Source organism: Danio rerio, chromosome 11, assembly GCF_052040795.2.
Source record: "Danio rerio strain M-AB ecotype USA chromosome 11, GRCz13ab, whole genome shotgun sequence".
Taxonomy (NCBI): domain Eukaryota; kingdom Metazoa; phylum Chordata; class Actinopteri; order Cypriniformes; family Danionidae; genus Danio; species Danio rerio.
This window is the reverse complement of record NC_141031.1, coordinates 36,666,658-36,693,778: the sequence shown is the minus strand read 5'-3', so window position 1 is coordinate 36,693,778 and position 27,121 is coordinate 36,666,658. Positions and strand designations below refer to the sequence as shown.

The 27,121-nt window shown below is 35.5% G+C and overlaps 1 protein-coding gene across 4 annotated transcripts; it reads right to left on the bottom strand.

Moving 5' to 3' along the window:
* Nucleotides 1-644: 644 nt before the first annotated feature.
* spoplb (speckle type BTB/POZ protein like b) lies at nucleotides 645-26,738 on the bottom strand. Of its 4 annotated transcripts, XM_087272505.1 has the most exons (14): nucleotides 26,557-26,738; nucleotides 19,934-22,389; nucleotides 17,899-19,468; nucleotides 16,177-16,701; nucleotides 13,710-13,834; nucleotides 12,292-12,413; nucleotides 10,548-10,699; nucleotides 10,336-10,463; nucleotides 8,564-8,741; nucleotides 8,328-8,383; nucleotides 8,015-8,137; nucleotides 7,790-7,932; nucleotides 4,207-4,260; nucleotides 645-1,604 (listed from the first exon to the last, which is right to left on the bottom strand). In XM_087272505.1, exons 5-14 carry the CDS (start codon nucleotides 13,785-13,787, stop codon nucleotides 1,460-1,462), a joined length of 1,179 nt encoding a protein of 392 aa, XP_087128631.1. In that variant the 5' UTR covers nucleotides 13,788-13,834; nucleotides 16,177-16,701; nucleotides 17,899-19,468; nucleotides 19,934-22,389; nucleotides 26,557-26,738; the 3' UTR covers nucleotides 645-1,459.
* Nucleotides 26,739-27,121: the final 383 nt, after the last annotated feature.

Here is a 27,121-nt window from a genome sequence, read left to right as displayed (position 1 = left end):
CTGTTAGTGCAAACATGTTCTGTTTATTATCATAGAACAAATTCCACGGTTACGGTCACTATGGTTCTTTTCTACATGGATCTCACTAAGCCGACCAATCACAGAGCTTGTGTTATGCACTGTTGCAGCGTCTAGTTACATTTTTTGAGAGGTGCGCATTAGCGACGGCTATGCATCCACGCGTAGGCTGTGCCAAAGAATACGCGAAAGCTTGACGCAGAAGTATAAATCAGCCTTCACGCTCCATCCTAACATCACAACTTACAGGACCACCTCGACGAGAAATCTCAACACGATTAAGTCTCGTAGCCAGAGATCTCGTCACATGCCTATCGATTGGATTTAGAGGCAGGGTTAGGTCCCACATCTCCTTTTTAAAATTGTACATTTTCGTTTGACTGAACTCGAACAACGAACACTAAACTGACAAAACGTAAAATACTTACGAGATCAGGCTGGTGCATCAATATACTAAAAAAGGCAATTTCTGGTTTACGTGGGCTTTATTAGTCACTAGCTAAACCTGAAATGGTACTTGGAGAAGTTCTTGACTAAAGTGCTTTAATTAACTGCATATTATTTCAGCATAATTGATCACCACTTGAAAATAAAAGTGTTTTTTTTTAAATAGTTATACACACAACTTTGTTAGTTTTGACCAGTTTTATTTCCAAAGCAATAAATCAAAGTTCTTTTGAACCACAATACATTTTTTTCTTCCCCCAAACACAAAGAACTCTCCAGATCACAGAGTACGTTAAACCATGGAAAATAAGTCCAACTAAAAGTCCGAACTAACTCTTGTGCGGAAAAAAAAAAGGAAAACAATTTCTGTAAACAGCACGGTAAACAAATCTTCATATTTACCAATAATATAAGTTGGTGCAAAATATCGACATCTTCCGCCGCTTGTTTTCTTTCGTGTCATACTCGACGTGAAACTCTTTTCACCAAGCATCCAACAGCGCGACCTCAGTTAATACTTCGTTTTTTTTTAACGACGATAAACATACAAAGCGACATTCTGCCGACAACGTCAACACTTTAAAAGTGTCAGTGTCTCTGCACTCGATGCGTGTGTGTGGCTTTGCGACTAGTGAGTGTTTGGTGAAAAAAATCAGACCATGAGTTCACAAAAAGGGCGAACGCAAACCTTCGCCCTCCTCAACAACACGTAACGTACAAGGTCCTAAACACCACCATGTTAAAACTACTGCATTATGTGGGAGCTAGTGCAATCCAGACAGGTCTGGGATCAGTCGCAGCAGGCGGATCCTTTAAGGCCTTTTCTCCGATGCCACTCGTAGTAAACATTATGGCGAAGTCCATTTCTTCGGATTGAACGAGCTCCTCCATCGTGTCTCTGGAAGGGGCGACAGGCGAGTGAAAACGGAGGGGAAGAAGGGTCGCTTTTGCCTCCTCATGCGTTTGGTTTTTAAGCAGTCTGTGAGGACGGAGGTCAGGATTGTTTTAGGCGTTTTCGAGGCAGGCCGAATGGTGTGCACTGGGCTGAAGCCAGAGCGCGGAACGCCTCGGCTACTAAGTGAGGATGGGATTGAATCATGGCTTTCCAACCTGCCGTTTCCATTATGTCTGCGGCGTGACTGTCAAAAAACAAGACTCAAGGTTACCATGTGTAAATGACATGACACTGGTCACACTGACGGGAAATAATCGGGGATTAAGCTTTATCTGCTGGATCTGTGGCAGGAGGTTTATCAAAATAAACATTCTCACACATTCTGCATAGTAATGTGCAAATCAACAGACAATTTACTGCCATTTTATTACAAAGACTAATAAATGATTGACACTGAAGACTGACACAATGATGCTGAAAATGCAGCTTTACCATAAATAAATAAATACATATAATAATAAAAATAACAAATAAATATAAATTGTATATTTCTATTTCCCTGGAAAAACAAAACAAAATTAACAAAATAATATTCATATTCATAATAAACTAAATGCTTAAATTTGGTTGTGTAAAACAAAAATAATTGATACAATACATGTATGTATGTGTTCTTTCAAAGATAATAGTAAAAATAATAAGAAGAATATTACTAATATTTATTTTATTAATAATATATAATAATAATGCAATTTTGCTTGCATTTAAAAAAATATATATTGTACAAATTTACTTTTTATAATCCTTAAGCTATGCCATAAACGCATGGATTATAATGAAATAAAGTACATGTTTTTTCCAAATATGATAATAATAATTATTATTTTATTAATAATATAAAATAATAATAAAATTGTTTGCATGAAAAAAAGGAACACAAACCTATGCACAAATTTATATTTTTTTTAAATCCTCAAGCTGTGCTATAGACGCATTGATTATAATATAATATAATATTATATAATAATAAAATAAAACACAACACATGAATGTTTTCTATCAAAGAAAATAATAATATTAATAATAATAAAATTTTGTTTGCATAAAAAAGGAAGATGCACAAATATTTTTCAAATATCCTCAAGCCATAGGTGCATGGATTATAATAAAATACAATACATGTATGTCCTTTCAAAGATAATAATAATAATATTTACTTTATTAATAATTCAAATAATAATACAAGTTTGCTTGCATTAAAAAGGCAAATATGCAAAGATATATTTACAAAAACATTATCAAGCTGTGCCAGACGCATGGATTATAATGTAATATAATATAATATAATACAATTTATAATTGAATATGTTATAATACAATACAGTTCCTTAAAAAAATAATAATACAAAATACCCTAATAATAATAATTATTATTTTATCAATAATATAATACTGATAAAAAAAATATTATAAAAAAAGCAACACCCACAAATATATATTTTTTAAATCCTTAAGCCATAGATGTATGGACTAAAATAAAATAAAATACAATATATTTGGGCTGCACGATATTGAAAAAAAAACCACATTGCATTTTTTTATGCGATATATATTGCGATATGTATAAAATTTCACTAGATGAGTAAATCTTTTATAAGTGTTGTCTTCTATATTATAAACGTTTGTTAAGAGTCTATGATTTTAGATTGATTGGGAAGAATCTGTAGGGGAGTGCATCAATATAATAAACCATCTACAAGCACAGATACATTCAATAAAGAAAAATATGCCAAGGAAATGAACAATGTTAGACTTTTTTCTATGGAGCCGAACTGTATTTAGGTAGACAGTCATTGAATAATCAAATGTAAAATAATACTGTATAGTCTTCGTTTTATAAACAATTACATTAATTGTTATTAATTTGTCATAAATTGTACAATATCTTATGCCAGAATGTTTTTTTAAAAATTCTTACAGTGTACCATAGACGCATGGGTTATAATATGATATAATATAATGTAATATAATATAATGTTTTCTTTTAAAGATAATAATAATAATAAAATTAATTTTTATTTTATTAATAATATAAAATAATAATACAATTCAATATTACAATTCAATACAATTTTGCCTTCTTAAAAAAGGTAAAAATGCAAAAATATATTTAAAAAAAAATACTCAAGCTGTGTCAGACGCATGAATAATAATATAAAATATATAATAAAATATAATCTAATACATGTATGTTTTCTTTCAAAGATAATTATAGTAATAATAAAATGTATAATAATAACAATAATTATTTTATTTAAAAAATCAAATTATATATATATATATATATATATATATAATTTGAAATCAGCTTTATTTTATTAATAATATAAAATAAAGTTTTGCATAAAAGTAAATTTGCACAAATATATTTTTTTAAAAATCCTCAAACTGTGCCAGACACATGGATTATAATCTAATATAAAATAAAATTATATAATATAATGTAAAATACTATAATATAATATAAATTGATATAAAATATATAATAATAAATATAATCGAATACGTTTTTTCTTTCGAAGATAATACTAATACAATTAATAATAATATTATTATTTTATTAATAATATAATAAAAATTAAAAAAAAAAAAATTGCATATCAAAAGGATCATGCACAAAAAACTAAAACTAAATAAATAAAGTATGCCCAAACTGTGCTATGACTCATGTAGCGTCGCAGATCTTAGTCACAGAATTGCTGTGCAAACTAGAGTTCCTGTTAAACGCAGACATGATTTTTATTTGCAGAGGACTGTGGGAGATGGTAGCATGTTGGCACACGTACTTGCTATTCCAGTTCTTGCCATCTTTACAGCCAAGCTGTCGAAGAACGCTGCATCTGAGGAGAGAACAGAGCAAACGTTAGAAAGATATCCCAACATGCACTGCAGCTACACCCGTCACCATCAGAACATTCATCAACCAATCATCTGTCCCACAAAAAAATCAAAACTAAGAGTGTTCAGTTTGGTTCTTTTGGTAAACATGACACATTTAGTCCTGGTTCAAGAAATCCTGCTTCTAGTTTAGGAGGTGTGTGTTTGTGTTCACATTACAGTCAAACTCCATTACAGTTCACAAACAGTTCTTTTAACCCTTCTACCTTAATATCAATATAACAGGATGATTCTTTTTATATAGATACAGTGGTCCCTTGTTAATCACGGCAGTTACGATCTCAAAAATAACCTGCAATAGGCGAAATCTGCAAAGAAGTCCGCTTTATTCATCACAATTATTATAAATGTTTGAAGGCTGTAAAACCCCTCACTACACACTTTTCTCAGACAGGCATTAACATTTACAGGCATTAACACTCTCAAAGTTCAAACTTTTTGTAGAAAAAAATCCAGTATTATAAAATGAAACCAAAGATCAAAACCTTTTGTCAGGCGCAAACATTCATCGCTGTCAGCAAAAGGTTCAAAAAGCTTTTCAGCTTTTGTGCGGATACCACTTTTTCGGGACCCTTTCGAAAGGGTACCTAACACGAGAAAGGGTACCAAAAGGTGGAGCTGATTGGTCAGTTCTTCTCACGTGACTCGCAGTGTGCTTGAGGCACTTTCAACTGGGTGCGTCTGGAAGCGCAAGCCGAACACCTTCATTGGAAATAAGAAACTTGCGAACTCTAGAAAAGACGTGATATGCAAACAGGCCCTAAACGGCCGCTTTCATTTGCGATCCCCAGCAGTTGATCTTCTTGCACAGACATGCTGGATTCACCTGATTTGATGACAAATGTGGATCTATTTCTTGGCTGTTTGCGGGTCCTTCCCTCTGCCTTTTCCCTTTACCAAAGACATCTGTTTCTAGCTCATTTTGCTGATTGTGGGTTAAATTTGGGCGCTCGAGTGACCGAGATGTAATCGAGAGAATGCGGTCATTTTTCAAAATAAAAGTTCATTCAGACTCATTCAGATATTCAGAATAAATAAAATGCCAATACTTAATGATGTTTTGTGCAGCCCGGTACCAACTGATCCACAGACCGCTACCAGTCCGCGGCCTGATGGTTGGGCACCACTGTTTAGATCTTTTATTAATAGTAACCACACGGTGTATTGTTATGCTGCTGTCATTATACACAGATAATGTGTCTAAACACTTTCACTTTAGAAGTGACCAACTATTTACACCAATCTTCTGCATTTTGACTTTTTCTCTCTTTCCATCCATGTTTCTTTGCTGCTCTAATGCAGGGATTCCCAAACTTTTTTATTCCGGGACCCACCTAGGCAAGTAATTCAATCTTAAGACCCACAATAATATTTTATTATGGAAAAATGGGTAAAAAAAAAAAAAAGTATCCATTCAAAGCAGTCAAAAATATATGGTGTGCGGCTTTTTGGATTTTGCGATTTGATATGCACAAAATGAGATTCGAAGTGCTTTTGGTGGGATGCTGGCTTTAACTCTGATCATGTTTTTGTTGAAAAAGATACTCTTCTTTTTTTCTGAGAGAATATGATCAACCTTTGATCAAGCCCCTGGATTATGATCAAGCCCAGTCACATCACAGTAAATTCCACTGCTAGTGTATAGTCATAAGAAACTAAATAGCTTTTTGATCGACTACTACAAGCTGGGAAAACGTCAGATAAATATGCCAATGCAATTAACAGTATAGCTGAATAGATCTAATATTTACACATTTGCTTGAGGAAGGAATGATGGGGGTAGTTACATTACTATTACTATTTTCCATAACATCTATGCCCTTCCATAACATTAGCTGACGTTAAAACTAACAGATAGCACTATAGCTATTTATTGATTAGCAATCTGTCAACGTTGGGATGTAAAAAATATGGGACATCAAATAGCTTTAATTGATAGAATACAAAGCAAACATTAGAAAATATTGACAATAAAATAAAAGGTTTAGCCTATTAAAATCAATGGCCTATCCAGAAATTAAATAAATAAAGCTATAAAATCTACATCTCTTTTAATTTTATTTAAATATTGATAAAAGTTACTATAGATATTTAGTAAAGAACAGCAAATGAATCTCCCATTGTGTTTTGTTTGATAACAGAGGTGTTAATGTAAGAATGCATAGATCTATAATGAAGCATTTGACTACTTTAATAACTGTTTGTGCTCATTTAAGAGAAAATTAGTAGTGTTTAAAATAAAACACGCAGGACAGAGCAAAAAAAACAAAAAAAAAAAGCACTTTTCCGACGGCCCCTTACTGAGAGCTCCGCTCTGCGCGAGCTCTACCGGCTAAATGCAGATTGCGAGAACTCAAACAAAGCAGTGCTCTTAATGTCGAGCGAAAAAAAAAGAAAAAGACAGCTGTGAAACATAACCAGCTTTGTCTTTTGGTAGGAAACACACTTTAGATCTTTTTAGGGTAAGAGGTTTTTGAGTTATTGCCGTCAATCGTACTGGTTTTGATTCACCGCAATGTAAATATAGCTGCAGCTATGTGACATTGCGCGACCCACCTTTGTTCACTGTGCGACCCACTAGCTCTTGTTCTCTCCAAACTGGATTACTGCAACTCTCTACAAGCGGGGCTTCCAGCTAACTCTATCAAGCCTCTTCAGCTGCTCCAGAATGCAGCAGCACGAGTGGTCTTTAATGAACCTAAAAGAGCACGTTTCATTCCGCTGCTCATCCGTTTGCACTGGCTGCCAGTTGCTGCTCGCATCAAATTCAAAGCTCTGATGTTTGCTTACAAAGCGATTTCTGGCTGCGCCCCTTCTCATCTGCTCTCACTTCTGCAGATCTATGTCCCTCCAGAAACTTGCGTTCTGTGAACGAACGTCGCCTCGTGGTTCCATCCCAAAGAGGGAAGAAATCACTTTCCCGAACTCTCGCAATTAATCTGCCCAGTTGGTGGAATGAACTCCCTAACTGCATCAGAACGGCAGAGTCACTCGATGTCTTCAAGAAACGACTAAAAACTCAACTATTTAGTCTCCACTTCACTTCCTAATCTGCAATTGCCTCTCTGGATATACCACTAACTGTACTCAAAAAAATAAATAAATAAATAAAAATAAAAAACTTTACTAATACTTTCCTTCTTAGACTTTACAGACCTGAAACTTGCCTATAGCACTTATTCATTGTTGCTCTTATAGTTGTGTAAATTGCTTCCTTGTCCTCATTTGTAAGTCGCTTTGGATAAAAGCGTCTGCTAAATGACTAAATGTAAATGTAGTGGGTCGCGACCCACAGTTTGAAAACCCCTGCTCTAATGGATATATACAGCATGTATAACATTGTGGTATTGCACATGGATATGTTTGCAAATGAACTACACTGAACAATCTCTGTTGATTGACTATATCACAGCCCAGCCCCAGTGGACAAAAGATTGTTTTTTCAGTTTGTGAGCACGAGTGTGTACTTGCCGGTTGATGAAGTCTATGGCTTGTGCTTTGAGCTGCTCTGCGCTGTGCAGATCCGCCAGAATGAGGACATCAGCCACGTTCTCCACAGACAGACTGTTACACAGTGCCTCCTCACACAATACCTTCAGTCTCTCCAGAGCGTACTGAAAACACACACAATACACTACAGATCTACCACAGACAGCAGAAACAAGAAGAAAACCGCAGCTCTTCAGAGTCACTAACCTTGTCTGCGGCAGCTAACAGGTTGTCTGCCATTTTCTCCAGGTTGGGAGCTTTACCAGTGTAAATAAATACCATCATTTCCCGAAACACATCTGGCTCTACGTCACTGATGTCTACACGGTTCTGCGAAAGAGTGGAGAATATGATTTGTGTATTGACAGAAATAAAATCTGATTTAAAATTGTACAAAATATCCTAGTATTGATTGCAGCTTATCTGTCCATCCATCCATATCTATCCATCCATACATCAATCCATAACGCAGTAAACGGTAATCGTAAAGAATGGAGATTAACTTTATCTTATCACTCACTTTTTTACTCTCCTCCATTTTGTGTTCAAACATGGCATTGAATACTGGCGACCTCGCTGTGAAAGCAGACATGAATCATCAGTTTGGAGTGAATCATGTGTGTAAAGTGCAGCCAAATTCATCATGTGCCTCATTATCATTTGACTGAACGTTCTCCATTGTTGTCTGTGCAGCTTGTCTTTTTTAGAGAGGCAAAAATCTGTGGACCTCGAGCATCTGTCGGTGACTGAACTCACCTGCCAGGATGGATTTGTGCGCTTTGAACTCTTGTCCTCCAACAAACAGACTGCAGTCAGTGAACCTGGAGCCTTCCCACAGATTGCCCAGATCATCTGAAAGCTGGCACTCGGGGACTTTCAGCATGTTTGTGTTCGACTGGCCAGAGATGTTCACAGAGTCCTGAACCACGCTCACCTAAACAAACAAGTCAGCAAGGATGTTTCTGAGGCTAAACTTTCAGGGTACACTTTCCTTTTATTACAGCATTAGAAAATTAAGACGACCCTAAGATTTCCAGAGTTTCTGAAAAAAACGACACTACACTACTGAAAAGTATAAACGTATAATACAAAACTGTAGCCTACACACAAAAATAGAAAGTTGTCAAAAACAAGCATTAATTGCGATAAAAAAGAAGTGTCACATTTAAGTTGACAGTTAAAAGCCTTTAAATGGTACCTGTATTCAGAACAGAACAAGATAAAATAATAAAATATTAGTGATTGTTTAATTATAGTACAAAATCGTGCACTGTTACTGAATACAAATCTGACTGTTATAATGTCATCAACAGCACACGTCTATTTTTAAATGTCAGGTTCGAGTTGACAGTAAATGTTCTCATTTTTACCAGTATTAAAAATAATAACATGAAATTAATGAATGAATTTAAAAATAAATTTCTAAAATAAAAAGTAAACAAATCAGAAAATAAGGAAAAAAAACAGGTCGAGTATGAATACTAGGCATATAAACATCTACCCAAAATTAATTCAATTATTATTACTACTACTACTGCAATACTCCTACTATTATAACTACTACTACTATTATTACTACTACTGTTATTATATCCACTACAACTACTACTAATAAAAATAGTATTACTAAGACTACTACTGCTGCTGCTGCTACTACTACTACTATTATAACAACTACAACTACTACTAATAATACTATTACTACAACTACTACTACTATTATTATAACCACTACAACTACTACTAATAATACTCTTACTATGACTACTACTACTATTGCTGCTGCTACTACCACTACTACTATTATTATTACTTACTTATTATTATTATTATTATTACTTATTATTATTATTATACTTATTATTATTATAACTACTACAACTTCTACTACTAATACTATTACTACGACTACTACTACTATTCCTACTACTACTATTATTATAACCACTACAACTACTACTCATAATAATACTATTACTATGACTACTACTGCTACTACCACTATTGCTATTATTATTATTATTATTATTATAACTACAACAACTAATAATACTATTACTGACTACTACTACCACTGCTGCTACTTCTACTACTACCATAACTACTACAACTACTACTAATAATACTATTACTACGACTACTACTACTATTATTATAACTACTTCAACTACTGCTAGTTATTACTACTACTACTAATACTATTACAACTACTACTATTATAACTACAACTACTACTATTGTTGTTATTACAACTACTACTGTTACTACTACTGCTGTTGCTATTATTATAACCACTACAACTATTACTATTATAATTATTACTACTTTTACTACTACTAATAATAATACTTTTACTGCGACTACTACTGCTACTATTACTACTACAACTAATAATAATAATATTACAACAACTACTACTACTGCTGCTACTATTAATACTACTAATAATAATACTAAAAGTGGTGGATTTTAAAACAGTAGCACACTAATGTAGCCATCGCCCAAGTTTACATGAAACAATCCATTACCTCACAGAACAGAGTGAGCTTGTCATCAGGAAGAAGTCCGTTTGCTTCATCCAGCAAGAAGTCTCTCCTAATGAACTTCTTGAAGCCCCAATCCTTTCCCTGGACGAAGCGGTAGGCTCTTTGGCTTTCTGAGAATTGATGCACGAATAAGATTAAAACGGCTTTTTCCATATAACCAAATTCAATTCTCTGAATGTCCAGGAAAGTCTTACCCATGGCTTTAGTTTCTTCTCTTTTGGCGTTCAGTAAAGAAAACTTAAACTTTGCTCTTACTTCGCTTTTTGGGCAGCTGACAAGCAGTAAATACAGTGAGAGGTAATCTTTACTCTCGTCATCCAGACCCTTTGGGTTCACTCGCAAACACCTGCAGAGAAAAAAAAAGCTATAGTATGTAAAACAACATTTCATTTCTAAAATAACTAAAATATAACTGACTAAAATATGAAATAAAAGATTTGTGTGAAAAATCATAAAAACAACTACACTACTAAAAACACTACTGACATAAATATATACAGACACTTAAAAAGAATAAGAAAACATCTATCAGAAAAGAAAATCATAAAACTAGATCATATTTCTATCCATCAATCTATTCATCTGTTCATCCATCTACCTATTCATCTATCTCTCTATCCATATTTCTCTCAATCTGTCCATCTATTAATCTGTACATCCATCTATCTGTCTGTCTATCTGTTAATCAATATATCTATCAATCTATCTATCCATCCATCCATCTATCTGTCTATCTATCTATCTGTCTGGGTCTGTCCATCAGTCCAACTATGTATCCATCTGTCTGTCTATCTATCTGTCCATCCATCTGTCTATTAATCCGTTCATCCGTCTATCCATCTGTCAATCCATCTATCTGCTCAACATAAAAAATTTGAATTTTTATCCATTTCTCAGTGAATATAGGTCATGTATTTTGGTGTATTTGAAAAAAAACAGATTTATTAAACAGGTCTATTTTTAAAATATTATTTTATCTTTAGAAATAGAAAGATAATGCATTCAAATTCATGCAAAATATTGGAAAAAATAATTTTTTTGTTTCTCTTGAAATTTACTCTTTACATTTTTTTATTTAATATATTTTTCCCCCAGCATATAAACTTAGGTGTACTCATTTTGGACTGCTATCATATGTTATTTTGTAAGATTAGCTCCAATACTTCAGTACTGATTAATCTAATGACCTTAAAGGCTTACCTAGGTTAACTAGGCAGGTTAGGGTAATTAGGCAAGTTATTGTATAACGATGGTTTGTTCTGTAAACTTTCGAAAAAATATATATAGCTTAAAGAGGCTAATAATATTGACCTTAAAATGTTTTTTAAATAATTGAAAACTGGTTTTATTCTAGCTGAAATAAAACTAATAAGACTTTCTCCAGAAGAAAAAATATTATAAGACATACTGTGAACATTTCCTTACTATGTTAAACATAATTTGGGAAATATTTAGAAATAAAAAAAATAATAATTAATTAATTAAAGGGGGGGGGGGGGGGGTAATAATTCTGACTTTAACTGTATAACATTGTAAAGTTTCCTGTAGAAAGCATTAATGTCAATGAGATATTTGTACATCTTGAGCACTGTATCTATCATTTTTTAAGGACTGCACAAGACACTGCGGCAAGACTGTGAGCAAAAATATTAGATATTGTCTGAACTTTATTGGACACTAGGATTCATCATAAAATCAATGAATCAGTTGTCAGTGTAAAACATCTTTTGCCATCTCCAAAATGTGTCCCAGAAGATTTCAGAGTGAACCCAACCTAAATCAACATGGGCCACTGTGGATCCACAGACAATGATATTTGGAAAGGTCAAGCCTGTATTTGAGCGTGTCTGCGAGTGTGTTTGGTAGGGCAGGATTGACAGCATTAGAGAGAGGACTTGAGAGGCCACTTGACAACACTCTGAACGCAGCGAAACACACCATTTCATCTTGTCGTTGGGGCCTGAAGAGAAGGTTGAGCTCCTCACGACTTCTCCCATCTCCTCCCGACAGAAGCTGAAGTTGTTAATCGTCCACATATAAGAAAATTTTACAACTTTCACCTGCAGATTAAAAGAATAACAACAGGAAAAAAAAAGATATTCATGAGTCACGCTCTCAGATAAGAAATATCCATTTTCTATTCGCTCAGGCTCTTAACACTAGTCTGTTTTGCTTTCAGAGAAACAAGTGTTTACCAAAGTGCTGTAAAAGCATACACAATCAAAAACAAAAAGACATGTACAACAAACATACAGCAACAAACAAAGAATATCATATGCTGTTAAAAGCCAAAGAGTAGAATCAGATTTAACTCTTGTGTGCATTTGGAGATGTTTCAATCCACTCTGAGGTAATTCATAATTTGACAGCAACTGTCTCTGTGTTTCAGCAAATGGAATGATTTTGGTGATAATTTTATTTTATAATAAATGTAACAAAAATGCTTTGAAAATTTTTTAAAAGTCTTTGCATTGGGCAAATTTACTACCCTTACATTAGGTTTGTGGCTGTTTTTGCCCCACTAACTTCTATTATAATGATATGAGTTTCGTTACAAAGCCATGACAGCATATAATCATGCATTCTTGATTCTTGCTGGTTTTCCTTGTTGGGGGGGGGGGGGATACAATTGATCATTTTTGCTGTTGAACATCATAATCAAAACAGCTTGGTTTCTGGCTTTTTTATTGAGATATATGGATAACATATCAAGGTAAGTGTGCAAAGTCTCACACTCTTACACACACACACGACTATCTATGAAAATCTAAATAAGCAGCTCAGCTCTCACAACATTGTAAGTGTACTTATGCACACTATAATTTGCTGTTACACTCTGTAGAACTCCATATAACAGACGTTTTTGCAGAGGCCTATCTAAAGGTTCAAAGTTGCCAACTCATGATCAACAGGAAAAATTAGTTAACCTCTTACCAACAGGAAAAACCTTCAACAATTAAGAATGCATGATTATTTGGTGTCAAAGCTTTGCAATCAAAAATATTTTGTTATGTTGAAAATTATTTTATTTTCGAGAGACAGGCCTATTTAATTTGTTTTTTTTAAAGAAGGTTCAGTTTAAATAAAAGTTGAAACAAAACAAATACATTGAAAACAGTTTACTTGGTATTTTTTTAAATAAATCTTTTATTGCATTTCAATTTTATTTTCACTTTTTATTCCAAATATCGTGATACATTTCATGATACACATTGTATCGCGAGCTGAGTGTTTTGTTACATCCCTAGTGGATGGAGAAGTTTTATGACACACATTGGCAATATTGAAAGGCTGATTTCACTTTAAAACACTATTAAAATGCAAGCACACGTAGTGCCAGTCTCTTGCTCTCTTACCTGTGTGTAACACCAGCTCTCCGCCACAGGTCCGGATGTCATCTCCCCCGGTGGAGGGGGGGTGGGAACCCGTGACATGGCCTGCTTTCACCCTTCCACGTCCCTGATTTAGCTCACTGCTCGGCCTACACACAGATTTAAGTCAAAACTGTACAACTGCAGTCAAAACAGGCCACTCAGTCAATATGATTTCCCAATTCAAGAACTGGTTACAATCATAAGGCAGTGTGCTCAAATGTCTATAAATAATCACAAGCGAGGTTGACTATTAGGTCAAAGTTTATATTTAGTGGTTGCTAAAGGCAAGTGTTTAATTATACCAATGCAAATTACAACGAAGAAAAGGAACAAATAGGAATGGTGTTTCGGCATAATATATGGATGTTTTAGGGATGTCTAATCTTCTACCATAATTTTTAACTGGCAATATTGTTTTTTTAAAACATTTTAACAAGCAAGATTTTAATATTAAGTGACTTTAGACACCATGTTGCTAAAAAAAAGTTATAAATAAAGCAGGAGCAAAGAACAGAGTCAGAAAAACACTGTTTACTATAGTTATTGGATTTTTTTTTATTCCAAAACTACTAAGATATTCCCTTAAATTATGTAAATCTACTGAATTTGTGGCTATTTTATTATTCATTAGGATGAAATCATAAACCCAATCACAAAGTCAAAAAATCTCTCAAAATAAGCAATAGAAAATAGTTTGACTTGATCCAAGTTCACAATACAGTTTAATGTTTGGGGTTGGTAAGATTCTTTTTTTTTTTTAAGAATATTCCATTTTTGTCCAAAAAATTGAATAAATATATGCACTCACAGGCCACTTTATTAGGTACACCTGTCCAACTGCTTGTTAACGCAAATTTATAATCAGCTAATCCCATGGCAGCAATGCATTTAGGCATGTAGACATGGGCTGTGTCCGAAACCGCATACTTCCATACTATATAGTACGCTAAAAACAGTATGCGAGCTGAGTAGTACGTCCGAATTCAGAGAATTTAAAAATCAGTATGCGAGAAGTACCCGGATGACTTACTACTTCCGGCGAGATTCTGGAGTGTGCATCCCCCACATGCTGCGCTATCCCATGAAGCTCCGCGAGAGAATTCATGAATGGGAGTAAAGCGACGCAATTGACGCAGGTAGGTCACGTGACCATGACAAAATGGCGGATATAGAAGGTCCGAACTCCATTCATACTTTTCACATTCATACTGTATAGACCGTACTTTTCTAATGGCTGAGTAGTACGTTTAAATTCAAATGCAGTACCTACTGAGTAATAGGCAGTTTCGGATGCAGCCATGGTCAAGGCAATTTGCCGCAGTTCAAACTGAGCATCAGAATGGGGAAGAAAGGTGATTTAAGTGAATTTGAACGTGACATGGTTGTTGGTGCCAGATGAGCTGGTCTGAGTTTTTTTAGAAAGTGTTGATCTACTGGGATTTTCACGCACAATCATCTCTAGAATGATCCGAAAAAGAAAAAATATGCAGTGAACGGGGAATATTGGGGGGGGTGTTTTTTTTCTTGGCACACTTTGGGATCATTAGTACCAATTGAGCATTGTGTCAACGCCACAGCCTAGTATTGATGTATTGTTGCTGACCATGTCCATCCCTTCATGACCAGTGTACCCATCTTCTGATGGCTACTTCTAGCAGGATAACACACCATGTCATAAAGTGTGAATCTTCTCAGACTGGTTTCATGAACATGACAATGAGTTCACTGTACTTAAATGGCCTCCACAGTTATCAGATCTCAATCCAATAGAGTTGTGGTGCAATGGTAGATTGGCATTATCGATGTGCAGCCGACAAATCTGCATAAACTGTGTGATGCTATCATGTCAATATGGACAAAAATATCTGAGGAATATTTTCAGTACCTTGTTGAATCTATCCCACAAAGGATTAAGGCAGTTCTGAAGGCAAAAGAAGGTCCAACCCTGTACTAGTAAGGTGTACCTAATATAGTGGCCGGTGAGTGGATATTTTTACAGATGTCTTTCAATATATAGTACAGCTTATTCTAGTGGTGACTAAGCTGAATTTCACATGATTCACATGATTCAATGTCACATGATTCGTCAGAAATCCTAAATTGCTGTCAAAAAAAAAAAAAAAAAAAAAACGTTTTATTATTACCAATGCAGCAAAAAGTTGTGGTGCTTAATACTTAGAACCCACAAAACATTTTTAGGACTCTTTTATTTTTATTTTTGTCTTTACTGCCACTTTGATTACTTTGATTTATCCTTAATATATATTAATTTCTTTCAAAAGGCTAATCTATACCCTACATATCCGCTGCCATTTGCAAAATATAGGCTAGTATGGTTATGTCAAAAATAAAGTTCCAACGGTGGCAGAAATATAACTGTATATAACTGTATTGAAAGGAGGGAGAGCAAAACCAAAAGTCATTGAAAATGTATAAGATCAAAAAATACCTTGTTTTCAGAGATCAGCAAGTTGTGTTTCCATGTCATCCCTGTGCTCAAGCTCAGAGACACAGCCGTCAGTGACTGGAAACAATGACTAACAGTACATACTGAGCTCAGCCTTTAAACAAGCCATCCTAGAAACACAGACACAGAACTTACCACACACACACACGCATTTCATCAACACCAGCAAAACCTACAGCACTTAAATGGGCAATTTGAACAGCTTGTTAAAAAAAAAAAGAGAGAGAGAGAGAGAGAGAGAGAGAGAGAGAGAGAGAGAGAGAGAGAGAGAGAGAGCTTCTCAGACTTATTGGGTTGTCTATGAATGCCTGTAGAGTATGTTTACACTAAACACAGCTAATTTGTAGAACATTGTGTCAAAGAATTGAATGCTAATTTGAAAGTATAACTATATTTACTATATATATCTATAAATATATTAACTGTATTTGAAAGTTTAACTATAGCTGCACGTAGTCTGTCTGTCTGTCTCTCTATATATTCTACAGTGTATACTTTCAATTAAACCTTAAAGGGTCACGAAACACCAAAACACATTTTTTGAGCTATTGACAGTCGTATATGTGTCCCACACTGCTAAAAACACTATTAGGACACCTATATTTCACTAAAAAGTGTAAATTGGTTGTTTTTGCGTTATTTCAAGCAAATTCGTACTTCCTGTTTGAAACGAATTTTTGAAGCTGCGTCACGGTCATGACATAATAGCGTTGTATTCCAGCGTGCAGACTGGGCGTCTGTGCCAGAGTGTGCCTTATTACGTCTTACAGTGTGCTGCATTAATGCATGAGTAAGCCTTGGTTCAAACCAATCAGCGCGCTCTATTGTGCAACTTCATTAATATTCATTAGTGTCACCGTCTTTACACCACAGAGACGCCACGTTGTGTTGGCAAAACAAGCGTGAAGTGTTGCTTTTAAATTTTGCTGCAGTTAAGTTTCGTTTTCATTTTCTCTCTGTGAGAGCTCAGACTCACGTGTGGATTAACAGTGTACGCGACGCGCGACAACAATAACTTACGTGTCTAAGGGGGATTATTGTTTACCTGAGAGCTGTTCTCATCTGCAAACGCTGAGATCCGGATTCCGGATGTAGTCTTCTCTTCAGACGCGGCTCTAGTTGCTGGTGATTGTCCTGTCTCTACAGATTTGGTAAGTGAGCGACCAGTGCTCTTTGTTTATTCAGTTTGTTCGTATCGAATTAAGTTAACTATTGCACTGAGGGCAAACATGTTAGCACCGCATTTTGTGACCGGAATAACACACGCGGCTTTCTGACGTTACCTGCCGTGTGCGTCTAAGTTTCCGGGAAATGCGGAGTTTTTTTCTCTCATTCGCCGTGCGGTATCAAACATTGCATGAAAAATACACGCTTAGAGCAGATCCTCGAATCAAATATCGCGTTTGTCGCGAGGGACATGAATGAATTCCCTGAATGAAAGAGCCAAACTGCAGTTAAAGTCCACCAGTTAATAATTTGGCAAATAATTCCACTACAGATGTCCATGTAGGTTAAACACCATCTCTTTCTCCTGTGTGTGTATTTTGACTGAAACTCGCGCGTGCCCAAATAGACACTCCCACACCCTCCCACTTTAGTTCCTCCGACACTCCCCCCTAAACAGAGCTGGACACCCCCACTTTTCTGACTTTTTCCAAAGTGGAGGTGTGAAAACACCCTGCTGAAACGAGGGGGTTTCATGGCCCTTTAATAATAAAGTGTTCAGTTTTGTTATTGAGAGGAAAGCACAGCTGTATCGCTGCAAACTCATTTTACTTCTAATTAAAGAGCAAAAAGGTATTTTGTTGCAATTATATCAGGGCACTAAATCACATATGTGAACATGAACACCAGCGCAAACTATAATTGGCTGGCTGCAGTTCACTTAAGCACCGCTAATAACAAGTGTTTCTGAAATGTCCATACAGCCCATTAAATATGATCTATATACATTACCTGACAAAAGGCTGGTCGCTTGTCCAAGTTTTAGGAACAACAAATGATAACTTGACTTCTAGTTGATCATTTGGTATCAAAAGTGATTTATAAAAAAGGCAAAGGCCTCTAGATTACGCTCATTTTACCAAAATAAAATATGATCATGCCTTGATTTTTAATTATTTAATTAGGACAGTAAGGTCTGACTTTGCTTAGACAAAAGTTTTGCCACTTAACAGAAACAATGTACAGAATAGAATATAAAGTCATGGTGCAGTGGAATAAGAATGAATATTGTGTATGACTCTCATGAGCTTGGAGGACTGCATCCATACATCTCTGCAGTGACTCAAATAACGTATTAATAAAGTCATCTGGAATGGCAAAGAAAGCGTTCTTGCAGGACTCCCAGAGTTCATCAAGATCCTTTGGATTAATCTTCAATTACCTCACATGCTCAATAATGTTCATGTCTGGTGACTGTGCAGGTCAATCCTGGAGCCCCTTGAGCTTCTTTGCTTTCAGGAACTTTGATGTGGAGGCTGAAGTATGAGAAGGAGCGTTATCCTGCTGAAGAATTTGCCCTCTCCTCTGTTTTGCAATGTAATGGGTAGCACAAATGTCTTGATACCTCATGTTGTTGATGTTGCAATCCATTCTGCAGATTTCTCACACACACCCATACTGAATGTAACTCCAAACCATAATTTTTCCTTCACCAAATATGACTGATTTCAGTGAGAATCTTGGGTTCATGCAAGTTCCAGTAGGTCTTCTGTTGTATTTGTGACGATCGGGATGCAGTTCAACAGATTATTCATTTGAAAAATCTACCTTCTGCCACTTTTCCAAATGATCAAGTAGAAGTCAAGTTATTATTTGTTGCTCTTACAACTGAGATCCACGACAAGACTTCTGTCAGGTAGTGTATAAAAAAAACATATATACCACACACATTTTGTCTTTGAAAAAAAAAAAAATCATTTGTACAAAACAATGTTTGTTGCATAAAGCCTCCAACAGTTTAATTTTGTCCATTAGTTTGCAAAAAGCATACATAAAAACAGAAATGTAAGCAACAATAAATCCTAAGAATAGCAAAATCTTTAATTCATTATTGTGTTAAAGGTCCTGTGAAATGCTTTGAAATATGCATTTATATTCGATGTTTGACGTAATATCAACAGAAACACGAAGAGAGGGTGGGACATAATGTAACTCCTCTCCCTTTTAGAAGTGTCTTGAAGGGGGCGGGGCATGTCAGATACTAGACAGCATTTGATTGGTTATGATTTGAGAAACTGAAGTATGTGACGTGAATAAAACCGCTGATTCACTAAGGCAGTGGTTCTCAAAGTGGGGGTCGGGACCCCCCGAGGGGTCGCGGGGCAATGAAGAGGGGTCGCCTGGTGATTTCCAAAAATCTATTTATTTTTATTAAACCATAAGAATTAACATATTTTATCCATAACTATACTGAAAATAAAAATAGTCGTTTATAGTTACTATTTACTATATAGTTACTATAGTAGCTTATAGTTACTAGTTCTATTGGATTGCGCCCCTGGGGTAATTACATTATATTAAAGGCAGCAATAGCATCAGATGCATTTTGATTTTATAACATCAGGTTATACTTTCTGGCACATTTAAAGCACTGACACAAATTTAATTGGTGTGTCTGCGTCATTGCATGCAAGGTTTCTGTATTTATAACCACCTCAGAGGATATTGGGGGTCGCGAGTCACTGGCTTTTTTGTTTTGGGGGTCGCGGGCTGAAAAGTTTGGGAACCCCTGCACTAAGGCGAAGGTGACAAACTACAAGCTTGTCATGTTTATATCAGTTAATTCTGAGCATGAATTGTGTCACTGTTTTGGATAGGGGTGTGAACCAACACTGGTCTCACAGTTCGGTTTGGTTACGATTATGTCATCGATTCGGTTCAATTCGATATATTGGTGCATCGATGATCCTTTACATAAACAATTTGATATTTCACTCAGCAACAATAATTCCTGTATTAAAATTTTAGTTTTATAAATATATTTATACATTATTTGTAATACAATTTTGCCCTATAATAGAAGCTGTCAGATAAATGTACTGTACCTTTAATTTTACCTACTCAAAGAAAACACTCTTTTTGAATGTATATAACAAAACTAAAAATACATGCAGATATAGCGAATAAACAAATGTAAATATTATCCTTCTTGCTTTTTGAGCGAGTTGTTAAACTCCTATGATTGATCACTTGCTCAACAGAAAATACTGCGATTGGCTTTAACGGTCAGCTCTGGCACTGTTTAGCAAACACAGACACGACTGATGTTAAACGGCCATGACGATTAGCTGATCCATTATAGATGGCTACGCGGTGGAGAAAACTCACTCTGCAGACACGCTCGTGTTTAGATCCACAATTAACGGTATTGTTCTAACAGCCAAGAGAGGAGATAAAACGTAACCTCATGAACACGCCAGCAGGTCAATGGGGCAACAGAGAGAGAGAGTTTAGCTTACATTAAATCGTAGCTGGGTTCTGATGTACTTCCCTGTCAGTGAAAGACTATCCAGCAAACTAACAAGCAGTGAATTGTGCACAGCTGTCTGCTTTTTAGGTAGTTGGAGTGTTTTAAATACTCACAGTCTCCTCCCTCGCCATAGTAAGCTACCGCAATATAACTAATCTGTGATAAATAACGTCAGTACATAATAACCGATTGATGATTACTACAGAATCGATACCGAATTGTTTACGTCCACATCGCGCTGCATCGAAAAAACAATTAATTTGACACCCCTAGTTTTGGACCACACTTGCTAATATATATCCTTAAAGACGTACATACTGATACTAACATCTAAAAAACTATTTTAATTTTATGGGACCTTTAAAACATACAAATTCTTCCATAACTGTTACTTATTAATTACTCAAGTAATCTTTTTGTCGTTGCAAAAGCTTTAAAAGATATCAATCAATGAAATATATATAAAGCTAACTGACTACTTGCGATTTCTTGCTATTTTTTGAAACCATTCATTATAAAGTTGTGCAAATTTCAACTGACCATCATTACAAAACAAAATACCTTCAGAAAGACAAGGTCAGAGAGCTATTTTTTCACTACTACATATTATAGTATTGTGAGGCTATAAACACCATGTCTTTGCCTTGTAACTGTATAGCTCATAAGTAGGGCCAGACGGAATCTGTGGATGTTTTTTGCTATTTCTGCTGAGAATTTAGCTAAAAATCTGCAGATTTCTGCAAAGTTATTCAGAGAGAATCGTAACTAAAAACTTAATATGTGAAAAAAAAAAAACCTTTTTAACTTATTTAATTTTTACAATGCTTATCCAATTAGCAAATTCACTTTATTTGGTAAACGAAGCAAGTCTCTTATATATCTACTTAAAGACAGAAAATATTACTGTAGAAACTGCATTATACATAAATTAGATGAACATCGTCATATTAGTCAATAAGATTACTGTAATTAATTTAAAAACTAAAAAAATATAGATTTACACACATTTACTCAAGTAAATAAACAGAATTAATGATTTAAAAATCTGCGGGATTCTGCGTGCGCAGATTCCGTTTGGGCCTACTGATAAGTAGGGCCAGACAGAATCTGCGGACATTTTTTGCTTTTTTTGCAGAAAATTTTGTAAAAATAAAAATTTAAAAATTGTACTGTAACTAAAAAATTAATATATGAAATAAAAAGTAATAACTTTTAAACTTTTATGTTTACAATGCAAATCCAATTAGATCCACATATTTGGTAAACAAAGAAAGTCTCTCATATAATAATATATCTACAAAAATAAAGAGAATGTTACTTTACAAACTGTATTGTAAATAAATCATATGAACATTTCATATTATTCAATATTATTATTGAATTTAATTTAAACTGAATAAATGTAAATGCACACACATTTACACAAGTAACTACATACACTCATTGATGTGCAAAAAAATCTGCGGATTTCTGTACGCACAGTTCTGTGTGGGCCTACTGATAAGTTATTTACTGTATTAATCAACAATATGAGCTTCAAATCAAGTCTTCATTAAACTCATTTAAACTCTCCAGCTGACCGTATGAAAACGCATACACACACTGACCTCAGTAAGAATGCTGAATCTCACTTGGGGGAGTTTTGCGAGCCTTCCAGAGAGGAGAGCTTGGCAGATGAGGGTGCTTCTGTGGGATGCCACTCTCAGCAGACTCGATGAACCCTGGCAGGGAGAACTGCATTTTAAAACCACATCTACACTGGCACAGCGTCAAGTTCTGTCCCAACTGCTCTGCAACCCGTGTTTCTCTTAGACTACTGACATCAAAATGCTGATAGGGACATCAAAGATTTGAGGGAGGTGAACAAGATGATCTAGAACTAAATAAGAAAAATAAACAAGAGGTGTTTGGGAACGTTCTGTCATCTGAAAGGTGAAACGACGCAGAAACAAACACAAGCCAACTGTAAAACATTTGAAGAGAACACACACACACGCAAGCACGCGTGCACACACACACACACACACACAATGAAGTTGAGGAAGGAGCTTTTTCAAAAGTCCTTTTTTTCATTCATTTTCCTTCGGCTTAGTCCCTTATTTATCAGGGGTCACCACTGCGGAATGAACCGCCATCTATTTCAGTATTTGTTTTAAGCAGCGGTACTGGACGTAGTACACCAGTACTGGAAAACACTCATACACACTTACATACACTCACATTTTCTGCTTTAGCTTATTCAATTCACCCATAGCACATGTCTTTCGACTGGAGCATCCGAAGGAAACCCACACGAACACAGGGTGAACATGCAAACTCCACACAGAAATGTCAACTTGCCCAGTCGGGACTCGAATCAGCAACCTGCTAGCTGTATGGAGACTATGCTAACCACTGAGCTACCATGCCACTCCAAAAGTCCTTTATAGACCATTTCAAAGTGACGATGTTATTGGCCCATGAAGTTTGTTGTCGAACTATTTCACAACCATAACAAGACGCAATTCAATCATATCTTAACATAATAACAGCTATCATAACATTATTTATCAATATGTGGACCTTTTTGGATTCTCAGAAGCTATGGAAATTAAAAATGTAAAACAGGAAATAGAATAGGACCACTGTTATTGTTTACATCCCTCAAAATGAAAAACTGGTTAACTGGTTAAGTACAATAGGGTATATGCAGAAGCATGCAGAAGGACTTTTAATTTGTCAGTAACCTGGGTCAAACGATTCCAGTGAACTGTACGCCATTACCAAATTGGCTCGTTTAAGGTCTGTTTTCTTTTTTTTAAAAATCAACAATTTTCACTGCCTAATGATGCTATAAAGTGAGTCTCAGAATGTGCAAGAAGTGCTGCATTAAATTACTTTTTCCCGCGCTATGTCTTTAAAGTATTTAAATGTATTTTACTCCAGTATTTCCAGTGGTGTTTCTGCGCTAGTCTGCTGATCCTGACGGACGAGAGTAAACAGCTTTTTATCTCGGTTTACGCTTGAACAACTAAATGAATGATGAAGTCTTTTTAACGGATCAACTTTTAATCAGATTGCAACATCGATGCTGTAAAAGGAACTGTATAAAATTGAAAAAGTCACATTAAACATTCACCGGAAGTATATCGGTATGGAAAGAAACACTAGCTCTGCAAATGCACTATTTATAGGCAATGGCAACAGCTAAATAGCGAAAAACATTTCATTAAAGCTGTCCTAAACCTATAGAACAACACCCATTCTTGTCTTGACTGGTAGATTTTAAAAAACTTTTGAATCCACTTCAAATGTGGACTACTGTAGTCAAATTTAAAGGCATGGTTTATACTCAATTCTGAAATTTTTCTTTAACATAAGATGTTGCTAAGCATGGGACGATAACCATTTTCAAGGTATACTGCAGTTCGAAAAAGTCAAGATTATAAAACAGTCAAAAAAAAATTGTGCAATACTGTTCCTAAGGTATGTGTAAGATTTTTTATTTACATTTTTTTAGGGCAACAGATATCCGTATCAAATTGTAAAGAAATCTGTGCTTTTTAAACTAATGAAGACTGCAGAAGTCATTGATTTATTTTAATTAATTAGCCTGATTTGTTTACTGTTCCAGAACATTTTAAATGTTTCTTAAAATAAAATATATTGTTTCCAAAGGGGACAAAAAGTTTTTGTTTTTACCCAGACATTATATTATAGAACATATTTTAGAGCAGTTATCACAATACTGTGAAATCGTGATATTTTTATCCAAGGTTATCCTACCGCCAGAATCTTATACCGACCCATGACTAGATGTAGCTGACTTTTGTTCCCCATCATTTAACCACGAGTGATTTTTTATTTATTTATTTATTTGTAGCTGAAACTGTGGTGAACTATAAGCTAAAGTAAAGGATCGCCTGCACTTTTAAAGTAAAAAAAAACTAAGACAAAACAATAATAATATCTGTGGCTCATGATGGTACACTGGGGTTAACTATAACAAACCTGAACATGTTTACAATGTCATTAGCTTTAATCCATAGCCTCTCCGATCAGTCCTGATCGTTCACAACAGTCTGAAGCACAAGCTTTCTGTCACATTGACACATGTGGGTGCAAACAGACAAACAAATGATTGTTTACAACTTTTAAACACAGGCTGAAGCATCCAGGATATCCATAAGTATCAACATGATAAACAATACAATACCTCCCCATAGTAAACAAACAGCATCCGCTTGCATTGGAGTTTGTGTCAGCGTAATTGTCATATGACAGCAATCAGTTACTTGGGTATGACTGGCATTAGTACAGTAGTAGATTTTATGATGCATTGCAAAGTTAGCTTACTCAGTCAGATGCAAAAGCGCTAACAGCTCCCATAAAGCAAGGCAGATATAACTATAATATACATATAATTATATACGGGGCGTCACGGTGGCTCAGTGGTAAGCACTGTCGCTTCACAGCAAAAAGGTCACTGGTTGGCGTTTTGGTGTGGAGTTTGCATGTTCTCCCAGAGTTCGTGTGGGTTTTCTCTAGTTTGCCCCACTTTTTTAAAACAGACTGAAGGATCCAGGATAACCTCAAGTATCAACGTGATTAACAATACAACAAACCCTCCCCTTAGTAAACAAATAGCATCCAATTGCATGAGTTTGTATTAGTTTATGCGTCATGTGACAGGCATCTGAATGCATTCAGGCCTGTTTGTCAAGGCTAAGGATTACAGGTAATAATGTCATAAATGTCGTAATAATGTTCAGCATCTTGCAAGAGATTGATTTGCTTCCTAAAACTCACCAGAAGCCATACATTTAAACATATACAGACAATATATAAATAACACACGTAGCTCACATGTCTGTAGACCATATTGAGGAATGTAAACAATAACAGTGGTCCTAATGTATTTCCTGTTTTACATTTTTAATTTCCATAACTTCAGAGAATCCAAAAAGGTCCAGATAATGACAAAAAACGTTATGATAGGTGTTTTAACCTCTTGTAACAGTTGAAAATAACGTTAGTGAAATAATTTGATAGCAAGTAGGAAATGTTCAAGGGTCAATGAAATGAACAGTTAAGTTATCAGTTTTGTGTTGCCTGTAACTTATATGTTTAATTTGACTCTCAAAGTACTGGTAGTCATTAACTGTTTTATAGGAAACACAAAGGACACCGGATTCAGCTAAAAATCTTCAATGTTGTAACTTACGTTTACGTTACATAAGAAAATAAAAGTCACCTACATGTCGAATGACATGGAGACAAGTAAATATACAGCACAATTCGTTTTTTGAGACAACTACCCCTACGCGTGAGCTGTTGCGAACCGCTATAAAACAATTCGATAATAAGTTCGATAGTAAGCGAAGAAACCTAGCACGAGTTATGCGAACCGGATTCACTGAAAAGATCCGACTCAGAAGAAAGGATTCGTTCGCGAATCAGACATCGCTGTAATGCGCTACGAAATCATTCTCATCCGCCCCAAGTTTTTGTTATATATCGATAACCGTGTTTCTTACCGCGTTCGAACAACTTTATAGACACATGTGAACGCCGAACACTTGTCGCCATTCCGTTAAACTCGCTCGTTGTGCGACTGATGCGGAAAACGAAGAGAAAAAGAGTCGAGGAAACCAAGTTAGCCCAGCAAGGCTCGTCTCGTCTGGCCTACATTTCACGCTCGGCCCAAACAAGAGACAGAACCATAACAAAGCCGAGCCAACAATGTTGCTTAACGGCCGAAATAACGAAAGGTCCTTCTACTAAAGCTCGCGCGGATCTGATTTGTTTGTCCCTGAGCAACACAATATAGTGCAGATCGAGTAAGCATCTGTCTTTGTGTCAGTGCGCAGAGCGGTGTTCAAAATGCAAGAAAAAATAATTTTACAAACCTCTCAGACACTCCGCATCACAGACATAGAAACACGGTACGATATGTGACCTGAGTGAGTCGCAGAAAGAATTTTGTGCGAAACGAGTGAACTTTTGAGCCTTTCTCTACAGATAAGGGGTGTTTTTCTCTCTCGGTCTCTCATAGCGCTGCCTGCGCTTCAGCTCTAGGCAGGCGCACTGCGCATGCGCACAGAACTTCCTCTCCAACCATCTGTTCTAATAACGTGCAGTTAGTTTGCCGCGTACACCAAATTCTTATTCGATTTTCCACTACTGATGTTCTAATTATCATGGTTATGTTTTTAATTAGGCTTGCCGTCACTACTTACATAAGACTGACATTAGTAAAGCAGTACATGTTATGATGCACTGCAAAGTTAGCTTACACGGTTGCTAGAAAAAAAGTGCTAGCAGTTCCCATGAAGCGAGCGACAGATATGATTATCCATATAATTATATACATGAAAATATAGATAACAGAACATTTTTCATAAAAAAAACACATGCATTCATTTTCTTTTTGGCTTAGTCCCTTTATTAATCTGGTCTTGCCGCAGCGGAATG